Source organism: Camelus dromedarius, chromosome 15 (assembly GCF_036321535.1).
Source record: "Camelus dromedarius isolate mCamDro1 chromosome 15, mCamDro1.pat, whole genome shotgun sequence".
Classification (NCBI taxonomy): Eukaryota; Metazoa; Chordata; class Mammalia; order Artiodactyla; family Camelidae; genus Camelus; species Camelus dromedarius.
Window position 1 is genome coordinate 52,403,382 of NC_087450.1, and position 27,432 is coordinate 52,430,813.

The 27,432-nt window shown below is 33.8% G+C and overlaps 1 protein-coding gene across 1 annotated transcript; it reads right to left on the reverse strand.

Annotated features, from left to right (window-relative positions):
• GEN1 (GEN1 Holliday junction 5' flap endonuclease) lies at window positions 1–27,203 on the reverse strand. Its single transcript, XM_010999679.3, has 14 exons — window positions 27,013–27,203; window positions 19,555–19,727; window positions 17,987–18,173; window positions 14,185–14,361; window positions 13,033–13,143; window positions 10,874–10,947; window positions 9,452–9,543; window positions 7,988–8,138; window positions 7,644–7,680; window positions 7,473–7,553; window positions 6,453–6,583; window positions 4,874–4,935; window positions 2,751–2,891; window positions 1–2,273 (listed from the first exon to the last, which is right to left on the reverse strand). Exons 2-14 carry the CDS (start codon window positions 19,713–19,715, stop codon window positions 964–966), a joined length of 2,715 nt encoding a protein of 904 aa, XP_010997981.3. The 5' UTR covers window positions 19,716–19,727; window positions 27,013–27,203; the 3' UTR covers window positions 1–963.
• Between the last annotated feature and the right edge of the window lie 229 nt (window positions 27,204–27,432).

Here is a 27,432-nt window from a genome sequence, read left to right on the forward strand (position 1 = left end):
ACATGATTTTGTCATCTGCAAGTAGCAAAAATTTTATTTTTTCCTTTCCAATCTGGCTCCCTCTAGACTTTTTGAGTGCTAAATAGATTAATGTACAACTTAATATTTGGAAGTACTGAAGTCAATATTGTATACATTCATCTTAAAACAAAACGGAAAGAAAAAAGTGCTATAAAAGAAAAAGAACACAGGAAAAACCAATGAATTGAGAGGCAAGAAATCTGGTTTCCCCACCACTATTTAATTAGCTGTGTGATCCTGAGCAAGTTTCTGATCCTCTCTGGTTATACAATCTATTTTCCAAATCTTCTTCCACTTGGCAGACCTGTGAACTTGGGATATTTAAGAAGTAGCTTTCCTCAGTTTATTCTGCTACTATAACCATAATTTTTACTACATATATTGATCATCTTCCACTTTTTCCTTTTTTTTTTTTTCGTCCCTCACAAAAGAAAGTAAGATTACTGAAGCTGGGAAGACAACTGAAAGTATCTTCACATTGTGAGAAAATATAACTCTCAGAAAGGCATCATAGAAGACAATGTGAGAATGTAGGCAGTTATAAAGAGCTATCCTCTTGGGAACAAGCTGGAATATCAAAAAATGCTTTAGAGGCCTGTGGAAGAAATGAGTGAAAAAGAGGAAATGGAGGGAGCATTTATTCTATCTAGTACTGCAGTAACTTTTTAAGAATATAACGAAGGAATAATAAAGATTATTTTTTAAAATGGCAAAAGTATGTTATAAAAATATACATCACCTGAAGTTTTCACTACAGAGGACTGTTTTTTAAAATCAAAGTTTTAGGTTACAATTTTTTTTATCACAGTTTTGATTGCAAGTGACTCACAACATATAAAACCACATTAAATTTTTCTACTATACATTAACTAGAGACCTTCCCTCTGCTTCTGCTAATGCCATTAGAATGCTGATTTGTATCTGAATATTCGAAATTTCATTTCAAGTGTTTTGGAACCTTAGTTTTAATCTCTGACTTAAAGGAAGAGGACTATCCAAGTAAGTGCCAGAGTTGTCTTTTTCTTTATGACACTGCAGAAAACTCAGAGAAACTTTTGCTGCATCTGGGAAGGAGTTTTCCTCATTTCCAGCTGTTTTATAAACCTGGACACACTGTTCAGTTTCTTTTCTATGTGCCTTAGGGTTATTCAATTTGTTGCCGTCATTTTTCTTGAATCCAGCTGGGCTATACTGCTGAGAACTCTGTTTCATTTTTCGAGTTGTGAACTTAGCTTTTCCAAACTCTGGGACACTTTCTTCCTCAGAGGAAGGTCTATCAAGGCAAACACTCTTCTTCATTACAATTTTCTCAGTGATTTGTGCATCCACTTTTCTACTACGATTGAAAGCAGTATTTGATGGTTCAGTTCTAACACTGGAGGTCCCTGCTATTGGGTTATTGAGAGAATAAGGTATAGAAATATTTGCTTTATAGTTTTCTTGAAACAGCTGGTCTCCTTTTAGAACTTTACAGTTTCTAGATTCATTTTGCAAATTAATTCCTAGAAGGTCCTTTGAAAGATGTGATAGACCATCAGAACTACTGTTAGCAACACAGTGCTCTTTTACAGTAAGGAGTGACAAAGTTTTTAGGCCAACATCTGGTTGCACATTATTCTGAGGATATGATGATTTTATATGTATTCGTTCCCTTAAAGGCAAATCCTGAAGATGTAAACCAGTGATGCCAGAAAGCAGGTGCTCTTCTGGAGCAGTCTTTTGAAGATTCCAATCCAACAATTTATCAGTACTTGTGGTGTACCATTCTGATTCACGTGACAACTGCTCTGTGATATTTTTAAAGCTATCAGGGATAGCTGTCTCAAGTTCTGATTTTGGACCATGAGAGAAAGTATTCTTTGGGATCGCTGGAGAATTACTAAAAGAAGTACCTTCCCAGTCAATGGTGCTCAAGTGCAGATCAGCAATTGTGGATATACTATGGGATGAGGTACTGGGTTGACTAGATTCTGCAGTTACAGCTTTAATTTGCTGTGTAGCCGAAGGTCTCAGAGAAGATACTAACTGTTCCTGTCTATCCAGACAGGGAGCCTCTTCAGGTAAAAGCAAGGTATCCAATGATGCAGAAATAGATTCTTGGGGTACCGTAGAATCGGGGAAAATTTCCAAATTTAACTTGGAACTCTGCTTAGAAAAGATTTCACATGTGGGCTTGAAAGTTGTGTGTGACTGAAAACTCATCATAGTATCTGATTCTGGCAAACTGCTTCCTTTGGACTTAATTTTCATGCCTGAAAAGAAAAAAAATGTATAATACAATTAAAATCTATTTTATTTTCCTTAATGTGGGTAAATAAACTAGAGCTGAGGTCAGAAATCTATATAAGCAATTTTTGCCTTCTTTGTCTTAGCCCATTCCTGAAAACTGCTGTATATAATTATTATAAAATTATTAATGTTATAAATGAGTGTTATACTATAAAATAATGTTCAAATTTCCTGAGTTCTCAAAAATAAAGAAAATGTATTTATAATCCAAAATATGTTACACATACTAGTTGCTCAATAAAAGGTTAGTATAATTACTATTATTAACAGTTGGTTAAGTTAGCAGACACCAAGTAGAATGGTTTATTCTTAGATTATTTTAGATTTTAATGCCAAGTTTGTCAAGACAGAGAAGCAGGACAGCACAGATTCAAACAGGACAGGTAGCTCTTCTGTAAAATTTGTGAGTGGCATAAACAGTGGTCAAATGTAACACTTACCTTTTTGTTTCTTCCCTTTAATTTCTGACTTTTGTTTTTGATAAATAGCAACAATCTCAGGATAAGCTGCTTCAAACAATGATTCTTCTTCTATCGTTTGCAGAACCAGTTCTCCGTGTTCATCTTCCATAGCATAATGTTCTAAGGGAGTAAAAATACAATAAAAATAACTCAATTACAGGTTTGAAATATTCCATTTTTCCAGGTAACTCAGTTTACCAAGTAGACTAGGTCATTTGCAAATGGATAATTCATTGTAACTCTTGCTTTACAACATCTCTATTCTAATAATCTGTTGATGCTAGTACAGAAGTGATTTTCTTCCACCCGGGAAGAGCTGGAAGGAGGTTCCTTTTAAATTAGAACTTGAAATTTCTCTTGCTTCAGAGATGGTAGGAGCAGTTTAGAGAACAGAGAGCTTTGTTTAGGTAAGATTCGTTGGTTTTAATTTAGTATACTAAGTGTAAAATTCCAGATAAAGAATGGAAATAAACAATTTCCTAAAACTTCAACATTGCCTTTCTGTAGTGGTAGCTTCTGAAAAGAACAGAATTGAAATAGTCATCAAGATCTTCATTCCAGGTGAAATAAGCCAGAAAGAGAAAGAAAAATACCCTATGATACCACTCATATGTGGATTCCAGAAAAAAAGAGGACACTAATGAACTCATCTACAAAACAGTAACAGACTTGCAGACTTAGTAAACAATCTTATGGTTACCAGGAGAAAGGAGCTGGAAAGGGATAAATTTGGGAGTTTGAGATTTGCAAATGTTAGCCACTATATAATAAAAATAGATTAAAAAAACAAGTTTCTTCTGCCTAGCACAGGGAACTATATTCAGTATCCTGTAATAACTTTTAATGAAAAAGAATATGAAAATGAATATATGTATGTATATGCATGACTGCGACATTGTGCTGTACACCAGAAATTGACACATTGTGTAACTGACTATACTTCAACTTAAAAAAATACAGATATATATTACTGTCTTCCAGATTATTGTTTCAAATGTTATCAGTCTCTTGAGGATATACCCAGGCTTACTGGACTCACAAGCACCTCATAAATGAAAATGAGAATGCTTATATGTAAATTTACAGTAAGATATGTAAATAGCAGACTAGATTCTTGTGTTTATCCTATATGAGGGTGAAACTGCATAAGAAGCCAAACTATAACAAAACTATTCGTTGAAGAGTTTAAAGTAGAAACAATGGCAATAGGTGAACTTAGGGTTTTTCTTAGTTAATGGGGTACATTTCTCCTTTAAGGAATAATTCTCACAAGGATAAGAGAAAGGAGGAACCTAATCCTCAGTTCTAGACAGAGGAGATGCGCTGCCAGGCTGGGTTAATGGCACTGTCTTTCCTGAAAATTTACTATGGTTGGTGGAACTGTTCCTAAACAGTTTTCAAAATTCTTCAGCTTGCTATTTTCCTATTATTGCTTAGAATGGCTGAGCTAATTCTTATCATTTAATTCTTCAAAGTTACCTACAACTTAAACTTTCACTGACAAAGCTGTTCTCTCATTCATTCACATATAATTACACAATCTAATTTCAAAGCCAAGTAGAAATGAATTTGGGATTATTTTTCATTTTAAATGATTTGTGCTTTCCTTGCCCTCAGACCTGGGGCTAATTTACAGTTCACTGTATTTCTATCTGTAGAAAATAAGAGTAATTTCACTACTAAATATTCCCATGAAAACTAGACAGAGTAAAGAAAGACGAGGAAAAGTACCTTAAATACTATTCAGCAAACTTGATTTCTTTAGGCCCAGCTGTACAATGAAATACAATGACCAGACCATTTGTAGCAGCATTTTCTTGAGAAATATAAATTAAAACCATTGCCATATTGTTTTTATAAACATTAATTACAAAAGAAATATCAATTTAAGGCACTAAAATAAAAACGGTTAAAGTTTTTCATATTTACTATGAGCTTAGGCTATTTACATAGCAAGGCAAACTATGAAATTAATCCTTGGTGTATGCCATACATTTCTTCTTCCTTTTTTTATATACATACATATGTTTTACATATATATATGATATTTGCTAAACATACATGGTCAAATGTTATAAATTTTCCTTAAAGTGCATACATACCAGGCTTTTCCCATTCTATTTCAAAGCAATGAACTCCATTTCTAATTCGAGTTTTAATGATTCTGAAAAAAAAAAAAAAAACTTAATGAAGTCCCATTGCATTAGTTATTCAGAAATTTTCAATATGTAAATTGAAGAATTCAGTTTCCATTAATTTTTATTCTGTTTTTACAATATTCTAAAATATTATAAGGAATTATTGTATAGTTATTCCTTTGACTAGTTTATTTAAAAGATAAAGTTTATAACTGTTAGATCTTATCAGTAGATTTTTCCTTTCATTATTATTCAGTGTTCCTCTTTTCCATAACAATGATTTTTGTTTTAAAGTCTATTTTGCTTCTGTTAATTTTGCTACATCACTTTGGTAAATATTTGACTGGTAAATCTTTTAAATCTTTTTATTTTCAAACTTAGCATAATTTTATTCTGCACATGCCCTGTAAGCAGTATATTGCTGAATTTTGTTTACTCATTTAGTATAATGTCTTTTAATAGATGAGTTTAATCCACCTACATTTATTGTGATTACTGCTATCGCTGTACTCAATCCTTTATCTTACTTTGTTTTCGGGTACCAAGCTTTTTCTCTGCTATTTCCCCCTGTAACCTTCCTGCCTTCAGTTTGATAGTTTCACTTTCCTATTTTATGTATTGGTTTTAAACCTAGAGACTATTTCTAATTGTTTTGACGGTTACCCTTAAATGTCTACATGCATACATCGGGAGTTTTAGTTTATTATCATCATCATATACTATCAAGCGTTATGAAGATATTTATATACTTACTTTTTCCAGTTTATTAAATTAGCTAAATATGTTTTATCAATTTCCATGCCAACCACTGTTTGTTGGAATCCACATCTTCCCTGAGTTCATTTTTTTTCTTGCTGAAATCTTCTTTTAATAGTGCTTTTAATGAGGGTTTGTGAGTGGCAGACTCTTGGTCTTCATATGTCTGAAAATGCCTTACTAACCAGCAAATAATTTTAATAATGTCTATCTATGCTGCCAATTATTTTTACTCAAAGCTTTGAAATATTACTCCATCATCTTCTCGAATCTACCACGGTCATAAAAAATGTATGTTATCAGATTGTCATTCCTTTGTAGCTTAATTTTTCTCTTTAATGTTTCCTCCCACCAAATTTTTATTCTGAAAGTTTTCAAACCTTAAGAAAAGTTGCAAGAATACTACAATGAATAATCATATACCCTTCACTGAGAGTCACCAATTTGCAGTTTCAGTTCCTCCATTCATTTTACATTTTTGTTCCCTTTCTGGTCCATTGAAATAATTATCTAGTTAAGCCTGGCTATAGCTTTTAATATTTATTTCTTTTAATACTCTATAATTATTATATGTTTAAAGCAAAAAGGTGTGTCAAAGCATGAACTTACTATGTTATCCTGAATGTAAGCCCTGAATAGGTTTTTAATATTCCAGTAGACCTTTCCTTCATCTTTATAAAACAAGGAGATATATATCCCACTATTAAAGATACTAATAAGAATATTTTTGATCATAAGATATTCCAATGAAAATACAGGGACTCATTCATACAGTTCTTTATGTTACCGGATTGGCTGTAGTTGGTTAGAGTTCCTTCTCCCAAGCTTCCTTTCTATCATGTCATAGTGGGTCAACAGCACCAACAATTTCTCACATGCATAGTGATTGGGCCATTCCATTTTTTCAAGCGTAAATCTCTGTAAATATAAAAATATGACAAGATTTTGTTACCTCTTGGAGGCAAACAGCAGTCTCCAGTGATACTATCTTTTCCTTCAGAGTTAACATTAGTTAAAGTCATATCAACAAACATATTCCCAGAAAGAACAGTGAGCTTCTGAAGGAGGCAATATTGCATAATGATTAAGTGTGGGGGTTCTGGGTTGGAGTGACAGTGGATTTCCTAGATGTTGGGTAAATTACTTCATCTCTTTCAACTTACGTTTTCTCTCTGTAAAATATAATCCAGCACACAAATTCTGAAGTTAAGTGAGATTACATGTAGTGTGTTGTATATAACAGCAAATTTTAAATGTTCAGTAAATGTTGGTTGCCATTACTATCACTGTTGTTGGTAGCGACAAGCAACAAGTTAGTGAGCCACTCTGTTTCTCTAGCTACTGTACCAGGGGTTAATATAAATAATCTCATTTAAACCTCATGGTGATTTCACAAGATAGGAAAACATATAATCAGGGTCACACGGTGATGGACTGTCCAAATTTAAATTTAGGTCACTGATTTCAAATCCCAGGGCCCTCGTAAACTGTACTGTCTTCCATAACAATATACTTGATCTTTACATTCTCTGGTTATTAGCCTCTCTCCCCCAGTAGATCCCAGAATACAATATATCAGTACATGGTATTTAAGGTGTTTTGTAAAGAACAGCATAATTGTGATTCATCTTATGGTTTGCAAAGTATAGTTACTGTGTGGCAAAGGAATGAAAATTAGAAAGAAAAATATATGTGCATTCAACTAGCTAGCTATTTCAAACCTTTCAGACCAATCAAAGTGATTATCCCTTCTCGTCTTCCACCTATCCAACTTTACACTGTAAAGAAGGAATTTATTTTCAGATACCTGAAACAATAATAAATCAGGTCTTTGGTACCTGATTTCCTTCACCAATTTATCCTTATTCATAAGGAATTCTTGAACAACCTAGCAAGAGAACAGAAAATAGCAATTGAGACTTTAAACTTTTTAAAAAGCTTCTGAGATTAAACACATAGTTGAATTATCATTCATTACCTCATGGAATGGGAATCCCTCACAACTGCAAGCTTTCCTGAAAATAAATTATATACATATTATTAATACAATCGGGCAATTTTAGACAGACTCTAAATTCACCTCATCTAACCTCTAATTTCATGAAAAATGTCTTTGTATAGTGCCCCAGTCATCAAACTTCTCATTGAAATATTATGAAATTACTATCTTCTAAGATAGCCTAATTTTTGAACAGAATTAAGAAAAGGATTTTGTGGAACATTACTAACCTACACGAGGGAAAGTTAAGTGGAAACAATGACCACAGGTGTACAAATAGGTCACGTCAGAAAACAATCAGTACAAAAAACAAACAAACTTACTTCTTAATGCTGCTTTCTACTGCGTTTAGTTGCCTATCATGTTCTGCAAGGTGCCACTCACAAGGACAACGGTATTCATAATCATGCGGTTCACAATACCGATTAGTTTTACATAATTTGCATCCATTATGTTCATGATCCTTAGGTGAACCTTTATGGAGACATAAAAAGTATGATTCTCACTGCTTTTAAGAATTAGCCTCTGCATACATTTTTTTTAACCCTTATGCAAACAAATTCAAAAACAAATACTGCCTAGCACAATGCCTAGCATATAGAAGGGTTGTGATACATTTAGGTTGAATAGAGTAATGAACACAATAGTAATTCTTAGGATAAAGTAGGTGTCAAGCTATTACTACCACACGACACTTTTTTTTTTTTTGTAAATGACTCTTCTATCTGAAAGTGTTAATTTATAATATGAAATTATGCATTTATAATAATCAACAATGGAAAATTTTGTGGTATTTGTGTAGTTACAGACAAGAAAAGTAGGATATTGTTAGCATAACAAAAGATTAGTTAGTAGAATAATTCATGAAATGGTTTCTTTAATAAGAATTTTAAAATAATACAGCAGTTAATTACTTCTGCTTGTGATGAGCTCTCAGTTACTTATATAGCTATTTTCAAATTATACTTGGAATATGAATAAGTTATGATTGTGGTCTGGGTGTGGGGCCCTGGCGCCCATTAAAAGGAAAGCGTGAGTACCTTCAACACTGTTTTCAAAATACAGAAGAGCCTAAAATCATCATTTATAATGTATACAAAAACCTGAATGGCATTTTATCCATAAAAGCATTTATTTCTCCTATGATGTCACCTATAATCCTAAAATGTTAATGAAACATATTAAGACAAATAGATACAGCAGAATTTCTTTTAAAAGATGAGCTAATATGATCGCCTAACCTCTTCTGGGAGCAAAAGGCCTTTTTGACTCAGTACATGTCAGAGACCTCATTTTTTTTAATCAAGACTAATGAAAAGGATCCAAGCTATTTTCGGTAACAGTGAACATGTGTGAGAAATTAGTTTAAGTTATTATTTTCACATACAATAAAAATATACTGTAGGACAATTAAGAATTCTTTAAAGATACAAATGTAAATCACCGATATAAAAACAGATGGTTTCACTTCCATTTTTCCCTAAGATTTACCAGTACACTCGTTTTCTTCTTAAAATGAATATCTATATTGAAAATATAATTTTAAGATTGAAGCAACTTGATAACATAGTTTAAAACTGTACTTATATTTATCATTTACATCACATCATTTCACTTAATAAATGTATATCAAGTGCCCGCTGTGTGTATGTGACACAACTTCTGACTCTGAGGAGTCCCAGTCTGGTGAAGAAGGTAGGGATGTAAAAGGTAGTTTAAGAACAGAGATGAAATCATAGGTATCAGACATTAATATTTTAGAGATATCATGCCCTACGTCTGCTTACCTGGATGGGAACACACAGAGCAATGAGCCACTTTGTTAACAACTGGTGTTTGTGAATTAGAGTAACAAGATTTTTCATTCCACTGATTAAACCTTTAAAAGAAAGTGGTTTTAAAAAGAGAAAAATAATAATAAGGTCACCAAGATACCATGTTCTCAAATGTCAGGCTATTCTGTACCCTTCCACCTGCCTACTTATTCTCCTTTAGCAGTAAAGTTGCTGGCCCAGACTGAGAACATAAAAACATGAAAAAATAAAAAATAACTAGGGTGAAGGTTAGTCTAAATTAATAAAAATTAGAATGACAGATAATTACAACAAAGTGTAATTTCATTATTTTCAAGTGTGAAGACAAACATTTTATAAAATGTTGCCAAAAGTATACATTTGCTGTAACTGTTTCAGTAAGAATTATTTATAGTTAGCCATTATTGTTTGCTTTTCCTTTTTTATTTTATTCTTTACAATTCCTAAATGACTCCTTAACTCACCCCCATGCCAAAGTATACCTTTTCCTTCCTGCTTTGGAAAACACTAATCGCTGATATTAATAATGAATAAAGTCTTAGATCTTTCAACAGCTTTACAGCTGAAAGAGAAGCATTATAGGAAAGAACACAGCCATTTGAAATCTTTTTTGTGGTCATCGCTTCTTCAGTGCTACCACTTAATATTTCCTTTCACGCACTTACCATCTCATACCTACTGAAGGCCGAGACTGTTTTAAATCTCCCAGTGTCTCAGTTCATTTCCTTCTTATTCATTCTATACTTTATCATCAGTAATATCAATTTTTATAAAACACTGCTCTCATCAAGTACATATAATTAACATGCTTTCAAAACTAAACAGCATAGTTTGTAAACTGCAGTATACTTTGTACCTTAATTGTCTTGAATCCTCAAACTGTACAGTCTAAATTAGAATTAATCTGTCACTAAATTTGTGGCTATAGAACTAAAAACAGTCAAGTAAAATTTTTGGTCAAGTGTTACTTATCGAATATTTGCAACATCTCAGGTATTTCATTTATAGAAAAAATATACTATCAAAGTACATATCAAACATAATTTAAAACATAAAATTAATTTAATGTTATTTTATCTTTACTTGTCAGTAAATAGTCTAAAATAGCCTGTGCCAAATATTCATGGTTAAAAATATACGCATTTGACATCTTACAACTTGTGTATGTAGTGAGCTAATGATGAAAAAACAAAGTATGGCTTAGGACATATACTCTCATGCTTCTTTTAGGAAACTTAAGAATAAATAAAAATAAGTGATTTTAAATGACTATATAGATCAGCTTAAAAACAAAAAAAACCCTTTTTGGAAAGCATAATACTTTTTGTAATATTCACTATCAAGTTCAACAAGAATAAAAAAATGGTATCACAAGAGAAAGTAATTTTTAGTTACCTCTGAAGTAAACTTTGCCCATTCAAAATCTTTATAAGTTTTAGTGCTTGCTCTTTTCCAACTCCAGGGACACCCTTTCAGAAAGTGGAAAAAGAAATTTAAATGTTAATAACTAGGGAACAGATACATGAAGTATGATATGTCCATTCAATGTAATATTGTGCAGCTCAGAAAGAATGAGATACCACAATGCGACAGGAAAACATGTGCAAGATACATTATTATATAAAATGAAAATTGCAGAATAGCATACAGTATGATTTAGATTTGTAAGTTAAATAACAATTACATTATTAACTTATGCAAAGAAAAAGGTAAAGGATTACATACCAAGCCACTGACTGTTTTTTTAGGAGAGGGAAGAACAGAATTTTAGAGGGTTTCATTTGCTATGTTACTTACTTTGATAATATTTTAACTTGACCCAACTTTATGTTATACTTGTAATCAAGAAAAAGCATGTTCATGTGGTCATACAAACATTTACTATTTAAAAACTCAGACACCAAAAAGTAACGAAGGAGAATTCCAAGTTAGCTCTTGAAATTAATAACTTAAGAAAATTAAAACAAGCAGTAAGTTTCTAATACACAAAAATATATAAATAAATGTCTATTTACAAGACAATTTACAGTTTAAATTGAGTCTTCCAGTTCCTCTAAAAGGTTATTAATATATCTCTGTAAGCAAGGCTGCTCTTTAGTTGATATGCATCTGGACACTTCCAAACTGGTTAGCAAATAGCCACTGCCCAAATATACTGAGTGCCTGTCGGCAAAGGGGTCTCCCTCCTAACCTGAATCCCCTTCCCAACCCACCTACACCCAGGATTCAGCTACTAAGAGGGTAGCACATGGCACAACCAAGGGTATCCAGAAGAGTGTTCCATCTCTGCAGCCTATGTCTTGTAGCATACCAGCCACTAAGTATTTTGTATGTCATTCTTCTTATATTAGCATTTGGTTACATATTAAAATTTTTGAAGGCAAGTCATGCTAGTACAGTCTTAAAGAGTTTTAAATAGAATAATATAGATAGTTTTGGTTGCAAGGAACACAAAAGGTCAAAATGGCTAAGGTTAGTGGAATAATACCACAGCAGCTAAACTGGGTTTCTGTGAATTCAAGTTGGCAAGTTTTTTCTTACATTCAACATTGGGCTGTTTTTAGACTTTAATTACAATAAAATTACATAAAGGAAGTAGGAATCTTCTATTTCAGAATGAGAATTATAGTAATTTTTTTGTGTGTTTTTTAACAGTTTTTTTCCTCCTGTTTTATTAGTTTAAAAAAAAATTGTCAATTTCTCTCTTTGGTCACTGGTGACATAGATTACAAGTTAGACTTAATAATTTTACGACCCTGCTATTTTTCCTTCTTGTAAGCTCTGCTGAAAAAGAATTATATATCATCCTCTTTAGACTTCTCTTAGGGATAGAGTCTATAGCCTGAGGGATTTAGAAAGGATACAGAGATGACCAGCAGGGATAATGGGACTATATAAAAATAGCAGGAGCTACAATACAAGTCATTTTATATTTTTAAATGTCATATTTAAGAATCGGGTTATCCTTGTAATTCTTAATTCACACCTCACCTGCTGTACCTATTTGTTACAGAGTGCTATATTGTGTATCTTAAGATATAAAAGGTTTTCATGAACAAAACTCAATGTAATGCTAAGAGGCATGGAAGGATGAATGGCTAAACCCAATAATCATGTTGCCTAGCAACAGTAACAATAACACTGAGCATGTGCACAGTTAGAAAGCTACAATGGAGGTTGAAAACCAGAACACAGAAAAACAGTGACAGAAATTAATATTGGCATGATACAAGGAAAGAGTAATTCCGACATTTCTTTAAAAGGGTAGTCAAACTTGAATGTGAATCTCTTAGAATTACAGTTTACCGAGACTCAAGCTGTGGTACTAGTTATGATTCTATTCTCATTTATAACATTCAGTGTCACAATGAGCCAGCTTTTTAATGCCACTTGAAATGCTGATTATTTCAGTTATTGAACAGGTTATTACATTTATATTCTAAATTAGGTTCTTAATTATATAACCATATAATATTCATATTTATGCAGCATGTAAGGTATTAAAAAAAGCCACTACGAATATTAAATAAATAAACACAACAATTTCAGTGCACCTTTGGAAGATAATCACAGCCAAGTAGTACTGCCAGCCCAACCAGAGCATCTCTATCCAAACCTAGTTTACTCTTGATAGATGACATCGTATAGCAGTCAACATGTGGGTCCTGGAAGAAAGTATAGACTTAGTTGCATCTTCAAAAAGTAAACATTTGTATATTAAACAACATTACAGAGAATAACTTGTCAAAGTTGTCTCTAAATGTTTATTTTTGAAAGTTCAAACAGGAAAATTATCCTGATCACAGAATCCTCACAGAATTTATCACTTCAATACAGAAAATAAAGTCATAGCTTAAAAATAACTTTAAAAATTATAGTAGTCACTTTTTCCCTCTTTATCATTTCTTGGTGTCTACAAAAGTAAGTTTTTATCTTATAAAATTAAACATTGTAAAATGTATATTATAGAAAGTAAACATTCCCTGTAATTGCATCATCTGCAGTTAACTATTAACAGCATTATGTATATTCTTCTAAAAAACATTTTCTTTGATGTATATAAATATTTATTATTACTATATTGTTAAGTAAAAATAAGATTATACAAAAATACTATTTTTCAATGTTTTTCCCCCCTAATATCTGGGTATCTTTAATGTCAATAATACAGACCTTTTTAATACTGCTTACTATTACATCAGAAGGCAGTGTTTATCATTAGGGACACTTAGCATTTTCAGAGACATGACAGAATTTTCTGGCAAGAGGTTTAGTTTTCCTGGCTCTAATACACTCAATGTCTATAGTCTCCCTTGCCCAACCTTGAATGATTACAAACTAAATGTCCCCTGGTAGTAATATCTCTCTTTGCATATTTGGAGGTGTTTTTGAGGCTTACTAAAAGTGGAAATTCTAAGTCAAAGCAACACATATTGTATGCAATTTTATAATATATATTTGAAACCAATCTAGACTTAAACCTTGTGAAACAAGTCAAGCCCCTGGAAGAGAAATACACATTTCAAAAAGAATGAACAAGCAGTGATATTTTTAATACGAGTAAACATTTTATTTAGCAATTGCTATGTGCCAAGCACTATAGTAAGCATTTTACACATTTTAGTTCATTTAATCATGTAATAATCCCTTTTTAAAAAAGGGTAGTTTGCAAAACAAAACGCTGAAAAAGAGAACCAAAAAAATACCTTGGTGTTCATAGTGAAATTCCTATAGACAGTCTGGGCCCCATAAAGAAAAGCATCTCCATCATTGGTGAGGCAGCCATCTGCGTAACCACTGGCATTGAGGTAAGCACACATGGCTTCAGCTTCCCCAGCAGCCTGGACCCAGGGAATTCCTAAGCATTCCAGCATATCAAGACACTGAAGAGAGAAAGTACATGCAACAAATCTAAGACCATTTTTATTGCCGTTTTTATCCCCCCAGTGTTTAACTTACTTGTATATTACAAATATTAATAGCAGATATTTAGGTGTTTTGCAAATTATGATATTTAAGAAACGGTAATTTGAACACTGACTACTTTATGGCATTAAAGAATGATTGCTAAACTTTAAGCTGTAATAATAAAAATTATATTGTGGTCACGTTTTTATTTTTTAAGAGCCCCTATCTTAGACAAAGGTACTGAAATATTGAAAGTAAAACAATATCATGTCTGGGATTTGCTTCAAAATATTGTTAGACTAGGGGAATGGGTGTGTGAGATAGGTAAAACAAAATTGGTCAAGGGTTGATAATTGTTAAAGACTGGTGATGGGTTACTTTTATATTGATTTAAAATTCTCTGTAATGAAAGTTACAAATTTTAATGTCATTAAAAAGTAGTCCATATTCAATAAAACAATTAAAACATTACTTTTAAAACAATGAATATATAATTTTTATTGTTCTATTCAATGTTATTATCTAAAGCATCTGGAAATATCTTTAAATAATTGTTATTTAAATAATTAATCACATTAACATTTACATCTGTAAAACTACGACAATTCTTCTTACATGATGGCCACCCCAATATAAGCTCTTTCAAAGATTTTTTTTACAGTTTTGGCTTGAGGTCTTAAAGTTCACTTCCTATCACCTCTCCTGTACAATGAACCTCCCATATTGAAAGCAGTATGACCCTTTGACCCTTTCCTGTTTGCCCATTTCTGTTCCCTCTAACCTTGAAAGAACTTTATAGGAGTGAGATCACTAGGCAATTTAAACTAACTCCTGACTTGTACTCTCCTGAATGCACACCATGTCTTCCCTAACCCGTTGATTCTTTTCCTGGATTAAAAGAGGTAAGAATGAAGAATTAAGTAATTAAAGAATGACTAGCTCCCCACCCCCAATACCCCCCTTGGCAATCCTGCAGGGAGATCACATGGGCAAGGACTCATCTGAAGAGAGTCAGCCAGCCTGCACACAATGGAGAGTGATGCAGAACCCAACCTTCTGCCTCAGTGACTCACTGAGACTCTTCCCCACTTTTTCCTTTAAAAACTGTCATGGCTGAGCAGAATCTTTGGAGATGGCCTCAGGACATGCGTCCCCCTTCTCCCCAGATTGCTGGCTTTTCTGATTAAAACACCTTTCCTTTCTATTGACACTTGCCTCTTGATTATTGGCTTTTGAGCACAAGCAGCCGAACCTGAGTTCGGGAACAATGTTGTGGGAAATCACACAGGGATCAGTTGTTGGAGTGCTTCTCAGAAGTCAAATGTCTGTGCAGGATGTTTATATCAATTTGCTGATGTACAAATACTCTGCTACGATTTTCTTCGAGTTATGAATTTAACACAGCTGAGCAGCTTATAGTTTAGTTTTTAGTGCATTCTATCATTGGGGGTACACTGGGTATCGTGAGGAAAAGAGGCTATTTACTTGTAGTTTCTACAGACTGAGAGAATAAATATCATCTCTTTTGCTTTAATTGATTGTTTGTATGCTATATTATATAATAAAAACCTCTGCCAGATGTTGCCCAAGCTGGACAAAGTTCAGAAAGACAAAGTACTATGTTGAAAAAAGGGATACTTTTCAGGACTCTGGCTGGGTGGCTTTACGGAGACAGTTTCGTTACAGGTATTGCTTCAGTGTAACACCATAGTTGTTTCTACCTTACCCTTAGATGAAAAGCATCCCTTTTTCAGATTCTGGAGCCATGTCCTTCCAACTGTTTTCAAAAACCAGCACAGAATTTGTGACAAGGCTGGCTGTAATTTCCTCTCCCCTACCTCTCTATCATGTGGGGTGGAGGCTGTGTTAGAGGCTAACTTGTGCTTTTCCTGCTTATAACTAGAAGATGGCAGTGGATTTGGAGGACATAAGGTCTAGTAACTGCGGGTACAGAAATATAAAGATGAGTAACAGGTGGGCAACACTGAATCAACGTTAAATGCCTAAGAACACCACAATTAGTGAAATAAATAATAGAGTAATTTTCTCAAAACGACATGCACATCTTTTTGCTTTATACTGGGTAGTTAATGCCTTAAGTATGTGAACCACATATATTTCTAGGAACTGATTATACAAGAAATAATTAGAATCTAGTACAGACATTTTCTTCAGTTACTGACACTCTAATTAAAGTGGAATAGTCACTAATCAAAATTTGCTTTTTTAAAAAGTCACATAAAAATTAAAAAAACAGACAAAATTTCTGGAGAAAAATGATTATTAATTTATGTAATGCCTTTTAAAAGAAATTAAATTTTTAACCAAAATTAAGAAGAAAAACAGGGATATGAATTCAAAGCAAATATGACAAAAGGTCTATATCCTTAATATATAAAGAACTTGAACAAAAAAAAAATTAAAATCAAGAGGTAAGTGAGAAAAGGATTATCCACAGAAGAACTAAAACTAAGCTAAATGCTTAATCTCACCATTAAAAAACCAACACATATTAAATATGTATTATATTTATTTATATGTAGTGTATAAACAAAGAAATAACTTTGTTTTTTACAACTTACATAACACAAAGATAAACCTCCTCATATCCAGTGATCTTGTGGGTGCACTGAAATTGCTTATCTCATATCTGAACTGGTAGAAAGCAACTGGCAAAGTTGTAAAATCATTCCTAAACTTTGGTCTATCAATCCCACTTTGGGAAATTTTATCTTAAAATCACAAGAAAAAGCTATGTACATAAAAAACATTCATCACAATTTCATGTATAACAGAGAAGAATTGAAAAGCAAACAACACACAACAATACACAATCATGGGGAATGATTTCACGCCTCCACACATGTTGTACAACCATTACAAATTGTGATTTTGAATAAAATATGGCAATAGAGAAATATGAGTATGCTACATTACATGAAAAATCCAAGATAAAAATTATTTGTGCACTGTTACAGCAATTAAAAATCCATTTGTAAAGAGACTAGTAATAGCTTCCTATTGTTTTACTTCTATATTTTACTATTGATTTCTTTTCTCTTAACTTTTATAAAAATATATAATATTTCATAACATAAAAATATATTAAAATGTAACAGTAAGTACTTTTTAAAATTACAAAGCCCTAAGGGAAAGCAAATATGTATTCCATCTATGAATTGGCATTAATCCTGAATGACTGAAGTATGAATTAAGGAGAACTCTATTCTGTGAATTCAAGTGCTGAAGACGTCATAAAACATCACATGTATCAAGAACTGACTATGTACCCGTTACTTAGAGATACTATTCTCTAATTTTCACCACATGCCTGTGAAGTATTACTATCCCCATTTCAGAGTAGGAAACAAGGCAGAGTTATGTCAAAAATCTTGCCCATTGCCCTTTCTAGATGCTGGAGTTAGAACTTGGACTTGGGTCAGTTACACTTCAAAACATAAACTCTCTTCTCTGTTCACACTGGTCTTCTATTTACAGTAAGGTTAATAAGTACTGAAAATACTGAACAACAAACTTTATCAGAGTAAAATACACTCTCTAATTCAAATCAGAATTATTGAATTAAATCTGAATGCTCACCTCCTTTAAAACTGATTTAAAATGTGACCTCCCTGTTTTCTGAGAGCATGTTTTTCCAGAAGGCCCATACCGAATCTGATTCCTCTTGCTCATGACATCAGCTTTCAGCTTTGGGGGTTTCCCTTCCATAACGAACACCAATTTTACATCCATCAGCGTTAAATATGAAATACGAAAAAATAAATTCCTAAAATATAAAATTAAAAATACATCAATCATCATATATTGAAAGCAAAAATCAATATAGTATAACAATGGCAAGAACATTAGTATCAAAAATGTCATACACAACAGCATTTTATTTATTATTAAGATTTAAGTGTGCAGTCACTGTGGAAAACAGTATGGCTATTCCTCAAAAGACTAGGAATAGACTTACCATATGACCCAGTAATCCCGCTCCTGAGCACATATCCAGAAGGAACCCTACTTCAAAAAGACACCTGCACCCCAGTGTTCATAGCAGCACTATTTACAATAGCCAAGACATGGAAACAGCCTAAATGTCCATCAACAGATGACTGGATAAAGAAGATGTGGTATATTTATACAATGGAATACTATTCAGCCATAAAAATGACAACATAACGGCATTTGCAGCAACATGGATGTCCCTGGAGAATGTCATTCTAAGTGAAGTAAGCCACAAAGAGAAAGAAAAATACCATATGAGATCACTCATATGTGGAATCTAAAAAAGAAAAAAAAAGAACATAAATACAAAACAGAAACAGACTCATAGACACAGAATACAATCTTGTGGTCAAGTTGCCAAGGGGGAGTGGGTTGGGAAGGGACAGACTAGGAGTTTGAAATTTGTAGATACTGACAGGCATATGTGGAATAGATAAGCAAGATTATACTGTATAGCACAGGGAAATATATACAAGATCTTGTGGTAGCTCACAGCGAAAAAAAAGCGACAATGAATATACGTATGTTCAAGTATAACTGAAAAATTGTGCTCTACACTGGAATTTGACACAACATTGTAAAATGACTATAACTCAATAAAAAAATGTTAAAAAGCAATTTAAGTGCACTGAGAAGTCACGGCATGTTTTTACCAAAGGAGATTCATGATTATTCTAATCACTATGTGGAAAGTGGTTTGCAGTAGAAGGTCAGGAGAGGACAGAGGGAAAGATCTCATCTTAGCAGGGCAGATAAGAGATGTTGGCATACACTGAGGTAATGCCTCTGGACATCAAGAGGTTTGTGAATGTACAGTATATTTTGCAAGTAGAACCGGCAAGACTTCCCAATGGATTGGATGTGGGGAGGGATGAAAAAAGGGGAGAATGGCTCCCAAATATCTGGCTTGTAGTCACTGAAGCATCCTAGAGGGTACGTTAAGTAGGCAACTAGGTATGTGAGTCTGGAACTCAAAGAGTAAGAGGTACAAATTGTGAGTTACCAGTAAAGAGATGGCAGATCTAGACACGTCAGCACATTTTTAAATATCAAAATGTCAAACAGCAACAACAAAAGAAATAAAGTGGAAGCAAAACCAAGATATCCACTGCTTATACAATCATCTATTTATATTCTAAGAACTTGTACTCTACCTGAGGTGGGGCTTCATGACGGTTCCAATCATTTTTTTGACTGTCTGTGCTTCACATACCCAGAGACTCAGATCAACTGCAATGGTTTTCCCACTGAGACTGTGCAAGAGGACGTGCTCTTTAACAGGCTCCAGAATCTGCCACAAGTCATTCACTCCCATTCTCGTGGTTATCTGTTATTATTTGAAACACACTTTTCAAAAGATTGTTAAAAGACATAGAAGCTCAGAACAGAAATTCAAACAATATATTTTGAGCTAGTTTGGGGTGACTCATAAATATACTATTCTTTTAATTCTTTCATTAGTCATCTTCTCAGAAGAATTGAGAACACAGAAACATTAAAAAGGTGGTAATATACTTAGTGGCTTCAAAAACACTAATGCAACTAACAGATTAAAAGTCATTGGATTAGAGCATGCTAAATTTGTCCTTAAAATACACTCTTGTCACCAAATATAGGTTTCTCTATAGTACTGAAAAACAGTTATTTTTTAATTTAACGTAACTCAAATGTCAGTGGTACCCTTGTCTCTCTTCATTCTTTCCTCTTCTTTTCTACGTTGCCTTTAGTAGTGGCTGAAAATAAAATTTTCTGCATGGTTACATTAATATTGTGTTAATATTGCATGAAATTTGGAGGTGATAATTTTGGATAAATTTGGAAAGTGATAATTAGCTGTGTTCCAGCTAATAATAAGAGCTAACAAACCAGAGATGGGTAGAAAATCCAGGGATGTGGTAAGACAAATTTGCCTTGAGAATTCACTCCTTGATTTACATACCTAAAGTAAGAATAGTATTAATCCTCTATCATAATCAGGAAAAACAGAAAGGCAAAAGCAAGGAAGCATGCAAACACACAAACACAACACAAGCAAAAAAACCAAAGGTTAATGAAGGAAAAGAGGCAGAAAATGAAGAGTTGAAGGAATACGTAATTATCCTTTTAAAAAGAGCATTGGCTTTTTAAATTGCAAGGTCATACATGTTCATTGTGGAAAAATAAAAAGTTTTTAAAAAATGTTAAATGTTAATGTTAAACTCTTTTCTATGTGCTCGATATTTTAAAAACAAAATTGGCTTAAACTCTGCTATTGTACCTGCTTTGGTATTTTCTATAGGCCGGTTTTTCCTTATTAAACATCTATATCTGGTTTTCTTTTCCTTTGTTATTATTTGACAAAAAATAGTACGTAGCATTTGCAATGAAGATTCAGTCTGACTATATAACAGATTATCATCCTCTAAACAACGACCTTAATTTATTCCAAAAACACAAGGTAGGATACAAAAACATATCAAGTCAAAAGGCTATTACCATAATGCAGAGCCATTCTAAATAAAATGTACTGTATTGTTTATTCTGTTAACTGAGTCCATACTAAAAGCAAATGTTCTCAAATTGTATGTGGCTGCAAAGAAAATTAATGCTGGAACTGTGGCTGTCATTTTCTCTGAGCTTTTCTGAATCTTAATTTTAAATGCGGCCAATGTTACCATAATTACTATTTTGTGCACTCATTTTTATGAAGAGCTGCACAAATATTTGCTAGTGTGTTGCTTTAGAAGGAAAGATAGACAGATTTAAATGTAGAGAAGAAAGCATTAGATAGTTAATGGTGGCTCCAGTGCTCAGATTGTCTATTTCACACCAAGAAGGCCCACTGATTGAATGTGGGTGGCATCGTGGTAAAGATTCAGAGTCAAGGTTTTATCTCTTTGTTAATGTAAAAAGTTGTAGTTAATTCTGGAAAAAGAGTGGGGAACACATATATTTTTCTAAGGCATTATTATAAAGGGAAACAAGCTTTTTAAAGTGTTAACCATCAGAACATGTAAAATTCAGAAATAGAAAGTTTGAGGGGGAAGTTCTTATTGATAATTGTGCTTTCCTTTATTTGTGACTCATGCTGGATACTGGCATGGATTGCTATTGAGGGAAATTAAACAATTCCTCTCTGGAGGAACATTATCATAGCTGATCTTATTTCATTTAAATCTGACCCTGACTCAAGCTGTCAACATTTTAAATGCAGGTATTTCCTGATTTAGCAATAGCTCTCCTAGGAATTTACTTTAATAAGATATGTTCTTAGGTGTTTATAGATTTATATACAAGGATATTCAATGTAGCACTCTTTGTAACAGTAAGACACTGGGAAGAACCAAATACTCACAATAAAGGATACAACTTTAAGTAAATTATGGTATGTTCAAACAATGGAGAAGGTGATGCAGCAAATAAAAATGGTATAGATCTATATGTATTAATAAAAAAAAAAAGACTCCAGGTTTCAAAATGAAAACAGGTTCAAAATAGGTTACTTAGTAAGAATGACTGAAGTTGAGGGATGTGAAGAATTACTCTTCAAAGTATATTTCTTTATGTTTATTTTTAAAAATAACCATAGGCTTGTATTACTTTTCAAATTAAAAAAAAAAAGCTTAAAAAATGTGGTTTTATTTGTAAAGGGTTAGGAAAAGAAACTAGAAATCTTCAGATGGTTCATTTCCTGCCTAAATACTAAGTTACAAAATATGTACATAGTTCATGGGTCAATTAAAAAGCAATATTCTGCAACTTTAGGAGTACCTGAATATCAAATACAGCTTCAGCATGGCTTTTTAGGTATGAGAGATCACATTTTCTGGTTTCCTTCAGAATACCTTGGAACTAGTTGTGTGGTCTTAGGCAAGGTATGTCTTTTCTCTGGCCTTTCCAGCCCTACGTTCAATCCTTTCTACCATGTTTCTAATGCTTCATTACATAAACTGACTATACATATATAACAATAGTAATGAATGAAGACTTTCATGTGGTGCAGCGTTGTTTATCATGACACATACAAACACATTTATGTATAGGACTGTGATGTAAACTGTATTCCTTCTGAGAGAGGTAGAAAAAAATTTGAGAAATTGACCAGGTAGACTCTTAAGTTTACAAACTGTAGTCCTTTAAATATTTCAAGCACATTAGGATCATTCTGTAAAGGATCATTCTGTACAGACTTCAGTGGAATATATTATTCACTGGGGCAGCCATGTGTGGAAAAAAAATAAGCCCAGAGCTGATTCTATTAGTATTTTAAGATTCCCACAGATTGGACCCCTTCAGGAAGATAAAAGAGGGCTTTTAACTAAACCTGTGAGTAATATCTTTAATATGATCATTACACTTAAAACTTAATTACCCATGTTATTTTAATTTCTTTTGTCAGTTATGTCACAGAACAAATTACTGGTAGTTGAACAGATATCATTAATGAGTACCTAGGACATCTATTTTGGCTTTTCCTTTATTATATGAGCAAAGACTACAAAGTTGTAACAATGCCTACTTAAACACAACTAGTATGAACAATGCAGGCAAAATGAAAAGTCTGTAAAAAATTATCTGTTAGTTACCATAAAGTTAAATTTGAGTTACTGTTTCTGAGCTAAGGTGTTCTCCACTTTTCCCCAGTTATGTGACATTTTCTAGAAAGAAATGTCTCTTTCCTTGCCAGTTTTTCTGGTCACATTTTTTTCTTCCAGTTTTAAGGAGATATAACTAACATACAGCACTGTGCATGTTTCAGGTGTACAACATAATGATTTCACTTACATACATCATGAAACAGTTACTACATAAGTATAGTGAATATCCATCATCTCATACAAATTAAAAGAAAAAGAAAAAAAACTTTTTCCATGGGATGATAACTCTTAAGATTTACTCTCTTGACAACTTTCATATATAATGTACAGTAGTGTTAATTTTATTAATCATCCCTAGTACTTACTTATTTTATAAATGGAAGTTTGTAACTTTTGACCACCTTCATCCAATTCCTTTTTAAACAACTTTGGTACCTTAACCTCAAGTCCCCATGTATCTACAGAAATGGATTTGAAAAAGGTTAGACTCTCTCTCATGCTCCCCACGTATACTTCTATAAAGTAGTAATGGTCTGCTTTGTTTCATTCATAACCATGAAAGAATTGCTGCTATCATGAAATACGCTTTTTTCCCTCACTTTTTTCTTGGAATCATAGGAATCAAGGACACCTTTTTAGGAGCTAGCCTCTCTCTGACATGCCATAACAAATCTGTTTTTTTTTTTTTTTTCTCTTATAACTTACCATTAGTTAATTTCCATTAGGCCTTGAATAACTGGAAGGCTTTATATAGTCTTCACTTCTTTTAACTAAAAAATGATAGATTAGAACTATGCCAAGTAACAATATTTAAAAGGCTGAGGTAGGCGTAAGAATTGGAAAGTTAGCAGACAGACTTACAGGAAGAGTAATATTTTTAGAGTCAGTTAGAGGCAGACTACACTGGAAAGGACATCATTGCTGGGTCCCCTTTGAAGACTCTTATTATGATGGAACTCTTCTTCCCTCCCCCTCTCTAACATTTATCCCTCATCATCTGACAACTCCTCTGAGTTCTTGATAAGAATATCTAACCCCCTATTTTATCTTTATATGGATGAGTAATATGCATCTAATTCTTGATTCCATCACTTCTCAAAACTGTTCTAGCCCTAGTCATTCTCAAACATCCAGTTGCTTAGGCCAAAAATCTAGTAGTCATTTTTGACAGTTCTCTTGACTTTGCTCTCTAACAGCAACTTGATCAGCAAGTTTCCTGTCTCCAAAATACATCCTAAACCCCCATTTCTAATGATCCTCCCCTGGTGCTGCCTGTAGTCTCCTAACTGGTCTCCTTACTTCCACTTTTTCCTTACCCTCCACCCCCACACAATCATTCTGCTCATGGAAGCCAGAATGGTCTTGTTTAAAAATCTAAAACATATTAAAATCATCATCTCTTAGGTAATGGACAGTGAATTTTCTTAAAGGTGACATAACTTCCGCTTGTCACCAGTTAATTTACTTCATTTATGGTGCTATCTTATAGCCAGTTGTAAAATGCAGAAGATATTAAGCTAAAATTATAGTGTTCTAAATGTTAACACATTCTTTTAAAATAGGATTATCTTCAGTAGAACTACAACCCAAGGTCTTTAAGTTCATTCATGTTCCTTTGAAAATCATTTGTAAAAGGAGAATATTAAAAGAATACTTCAGTAGTTCTAAAGGGTAAATTATGTGAAATATCTATTTTATGAAAAATAACACCATAACATGTTTTAAGAATGTAGTTAATCCAAAATGTCTATTTCCCTGAGACATCATTTTCTATTCCTTATCATTTTGTTTTTTGCACCAGCCCTTCCTCTGCAGTGATATTAAGTAGCAATAGAAAGACGGTAAAGTTATTTAAAGTTCCAAAAAGGGACAGAATGCAACAACTCTTAAGATATTCAAGTACAACTACACTCAAAGTCAGAACAGATGGTTCTTGCATGAGGTCATGATCAACCTGATAAGGTTACTTGAAAATAGCTCAGCATTAAGTAAAATTTAAAAATACTACACATAGCAAACTCACCCAAAACTATGGATAATTTTATCTTGCATTTTATTTTAATAGGGTGAAAACTGAAATAACTTCATAGCCTATTAGTGGCTTCAATTTATTTACTTTAGTGAAAGAGCACTGGACTTGGGATAGAAAAGCTAGAATTTCAGTCTTGGATATACACGGACTAGCTGTATGACCTTGAGAAGACATTTAACCGATCTACGAAATGATACATATTAAACTAGATGAATTATAAGATTCTGATATCCTTTGAATCTCATCACCAATTTTGATAGCTTGGTACTAAAAAAAAAATCACTATTTCAGGTATTATTGCTTGGTAGAAAGACCGTGAATTTCTAGTTTAAAGAAAGAGTTTTAAGAATCCCCTTCAGGTTAAAAAAAAACAGATCCCTTTGATGTAACCATATGGTGCCCCATAAATCAATTTATGCTTCTAAAACTTCCTTAAAAGCGAGTAAGTTTTTATTGGTTAATTATAAAACTGAATGAGGTGAGAAAGGCACAGAACCTTGCTAATTCCACTAATGAATCAAATTTAAAGAACATAAAAAGAAGTCAGCAGTTTGATTTATGCAAAAATATACATTTTATTAAACTAGCAGTTTTCCAGTTTTATTTCAGTTTTAAGCAAAAACACTAGAATTTTTTTAACAATAAAGCAGGAAATATTTTAAATTTCCCAATTTCCATTCAGAATGACTCTATTTTCATATAAAGACTGGTAAATTGTACAAAGTTTATTTCAGCACAGGATTGTATTGTATAGGATCTACCACAGGATTCCACTAATTAATACTGTTTTTTTTATTCTTCAGCTTTATTTTTATATGAATTTAACTTAAACTTTGAAACATAATATAACCCAGGCTTAACTTACTTGTTACTAATAAATATGTATTAAATGCCTATGCACCAGAACTCTCCTTGGTGGTGCAGACACAATAATTAAAGATTAAGCCCTGCATTTAAGGAACTTGGCAGAGTGTGATTAGAGATAAAGAGAATTATAACAACGGGACAAGTACAGGCACAGAAGTAGGCTAGAGAACTACAGGAGTATATAGATCTAAAGATACTTTATCTAGTCTAGGGCATCAAAGAAGGCTTCCTACAGGAAGTGACATCTAAGCGGAGACCTTCCAACTGTGTTTCCCATCTTTTACCAACAAGGACCCCTTAGGCCAGATGTTGTAGTGTTTTCATCTATTTTGACTACGACATATGTGTATCATGGCAAGGGCCAAAACAGGAACATATATTTGATTATCTTTAGAAATAAAAGAGTGTCTTATGGAAGGAGTTTCATTACAGGAGACCGGAAGTTTGATATCAGCTTCTTCGGGGGTGTTTTGGGGTAACGGTAAACACCACTTTTTTCCATCTAAAAAGCAAGATTTTGGAGTAGAGAAAGTAGATTATTTAGTTGGTTCAGCGTATCACGAGGAGAGGTAAAGACAGAAGCGGTAGGTTAAGCCGGGTTGACAGGAGCGCTAAAAACTAATCCAAGGAATTTAAATTTCATTGGTTCCCATATTTATTGTGGGGATTTACAACATAGGTTCGCACGGGGGAAAAAAGATTGTAAATGAACAACCACAATGCCTTAAGGTAATCGCTATAATGGAAGTATTTTCAAAACACAAAGTTCACACTGAAAAAGAGGAACACTCAAGTGTGCCGAGGGGGATCCGGGAAGGCTGACCCAAGATGGCCTTGGACGATGCGAGGGAATTTGCCCCACAGCGCGCGGGGGGAAGGACATTGGGGACGCCGTGGCCTTGGCACCGCCCCGGAGTGGGGGGCGGCGACACTCCAGGCGCGTAAAGTATTGCCGGATCGCGGCCGGAGGCTCTGGCCGCCGTCCTACTGGGCTCAAAGGGAGCCGCTGACCGTGTTTTTGGAGGCGGGCGAACGCGACAGGGACGCCAAGGCAGAGCGTGCCCCCAACCCAGCCTGCAACGGAGCCAGTGGAAGGGCCCGGGCGGAGTCGCCTCTCCACCGCTCTGGGGACTTACCGGGACAACCCCTTCTCCTTGGCTTTGAAAAACGCCCTTCCGTCATTTACCAATTTGGCCTGAATCCTAACTATCGCTGCCTCCAAGCTTCTAGATTTTCTCTTCGCAAAAACAAAAACAAAAACAAAAACAAAAACAAAAACAAAAACGAAAGAAAAAGAAACAAAAGAAAGAGAAAAGGAAAAACTTGCTCTTTCCATTCCCAAGCGAAGACTAGCCTTTGGGGCTTAGCATCTTGACCCGGAAAGCTCCCTGCAAGCACTTCGAATTCGGCGCGTTCTCCGACACGGCCCCGCCTCTTCCGGGAAATGACTGTCCCCTTCCCGCGACCGAGGCCGCACACTCTGCTTTCCCGGCTCCTAGCCGGTCTGTTGTACGCATGCGTGAAGCTGTCGTATGGGCCTCCGAGCTTTTTCCCTT

Bases quoted from the DNA above. Each gene is read 5' to 3' on its own strand.
- GEN1 (XM_010999679.3), bottom strand. From the start codon at position 19,715: ATGGGAGTGAATGACTTGTGGCAGATTCTGGAGCCTGTTAAAGAGCAC. The intron at 13,144-14,184 runs GTATTTTTTTGG...ACTTTCTTCCAG, and splicing joins ATTTCACTATGAACACCAAG to GACCCACATGTTGACTGCTA. The intron at 4,936-6,452 runs GTAACATAAAGA...TTTTTTTTTCAG, and splicing joins AACCAACTACAGCCAATCCG to AATCATTAAAACTCGAATTA.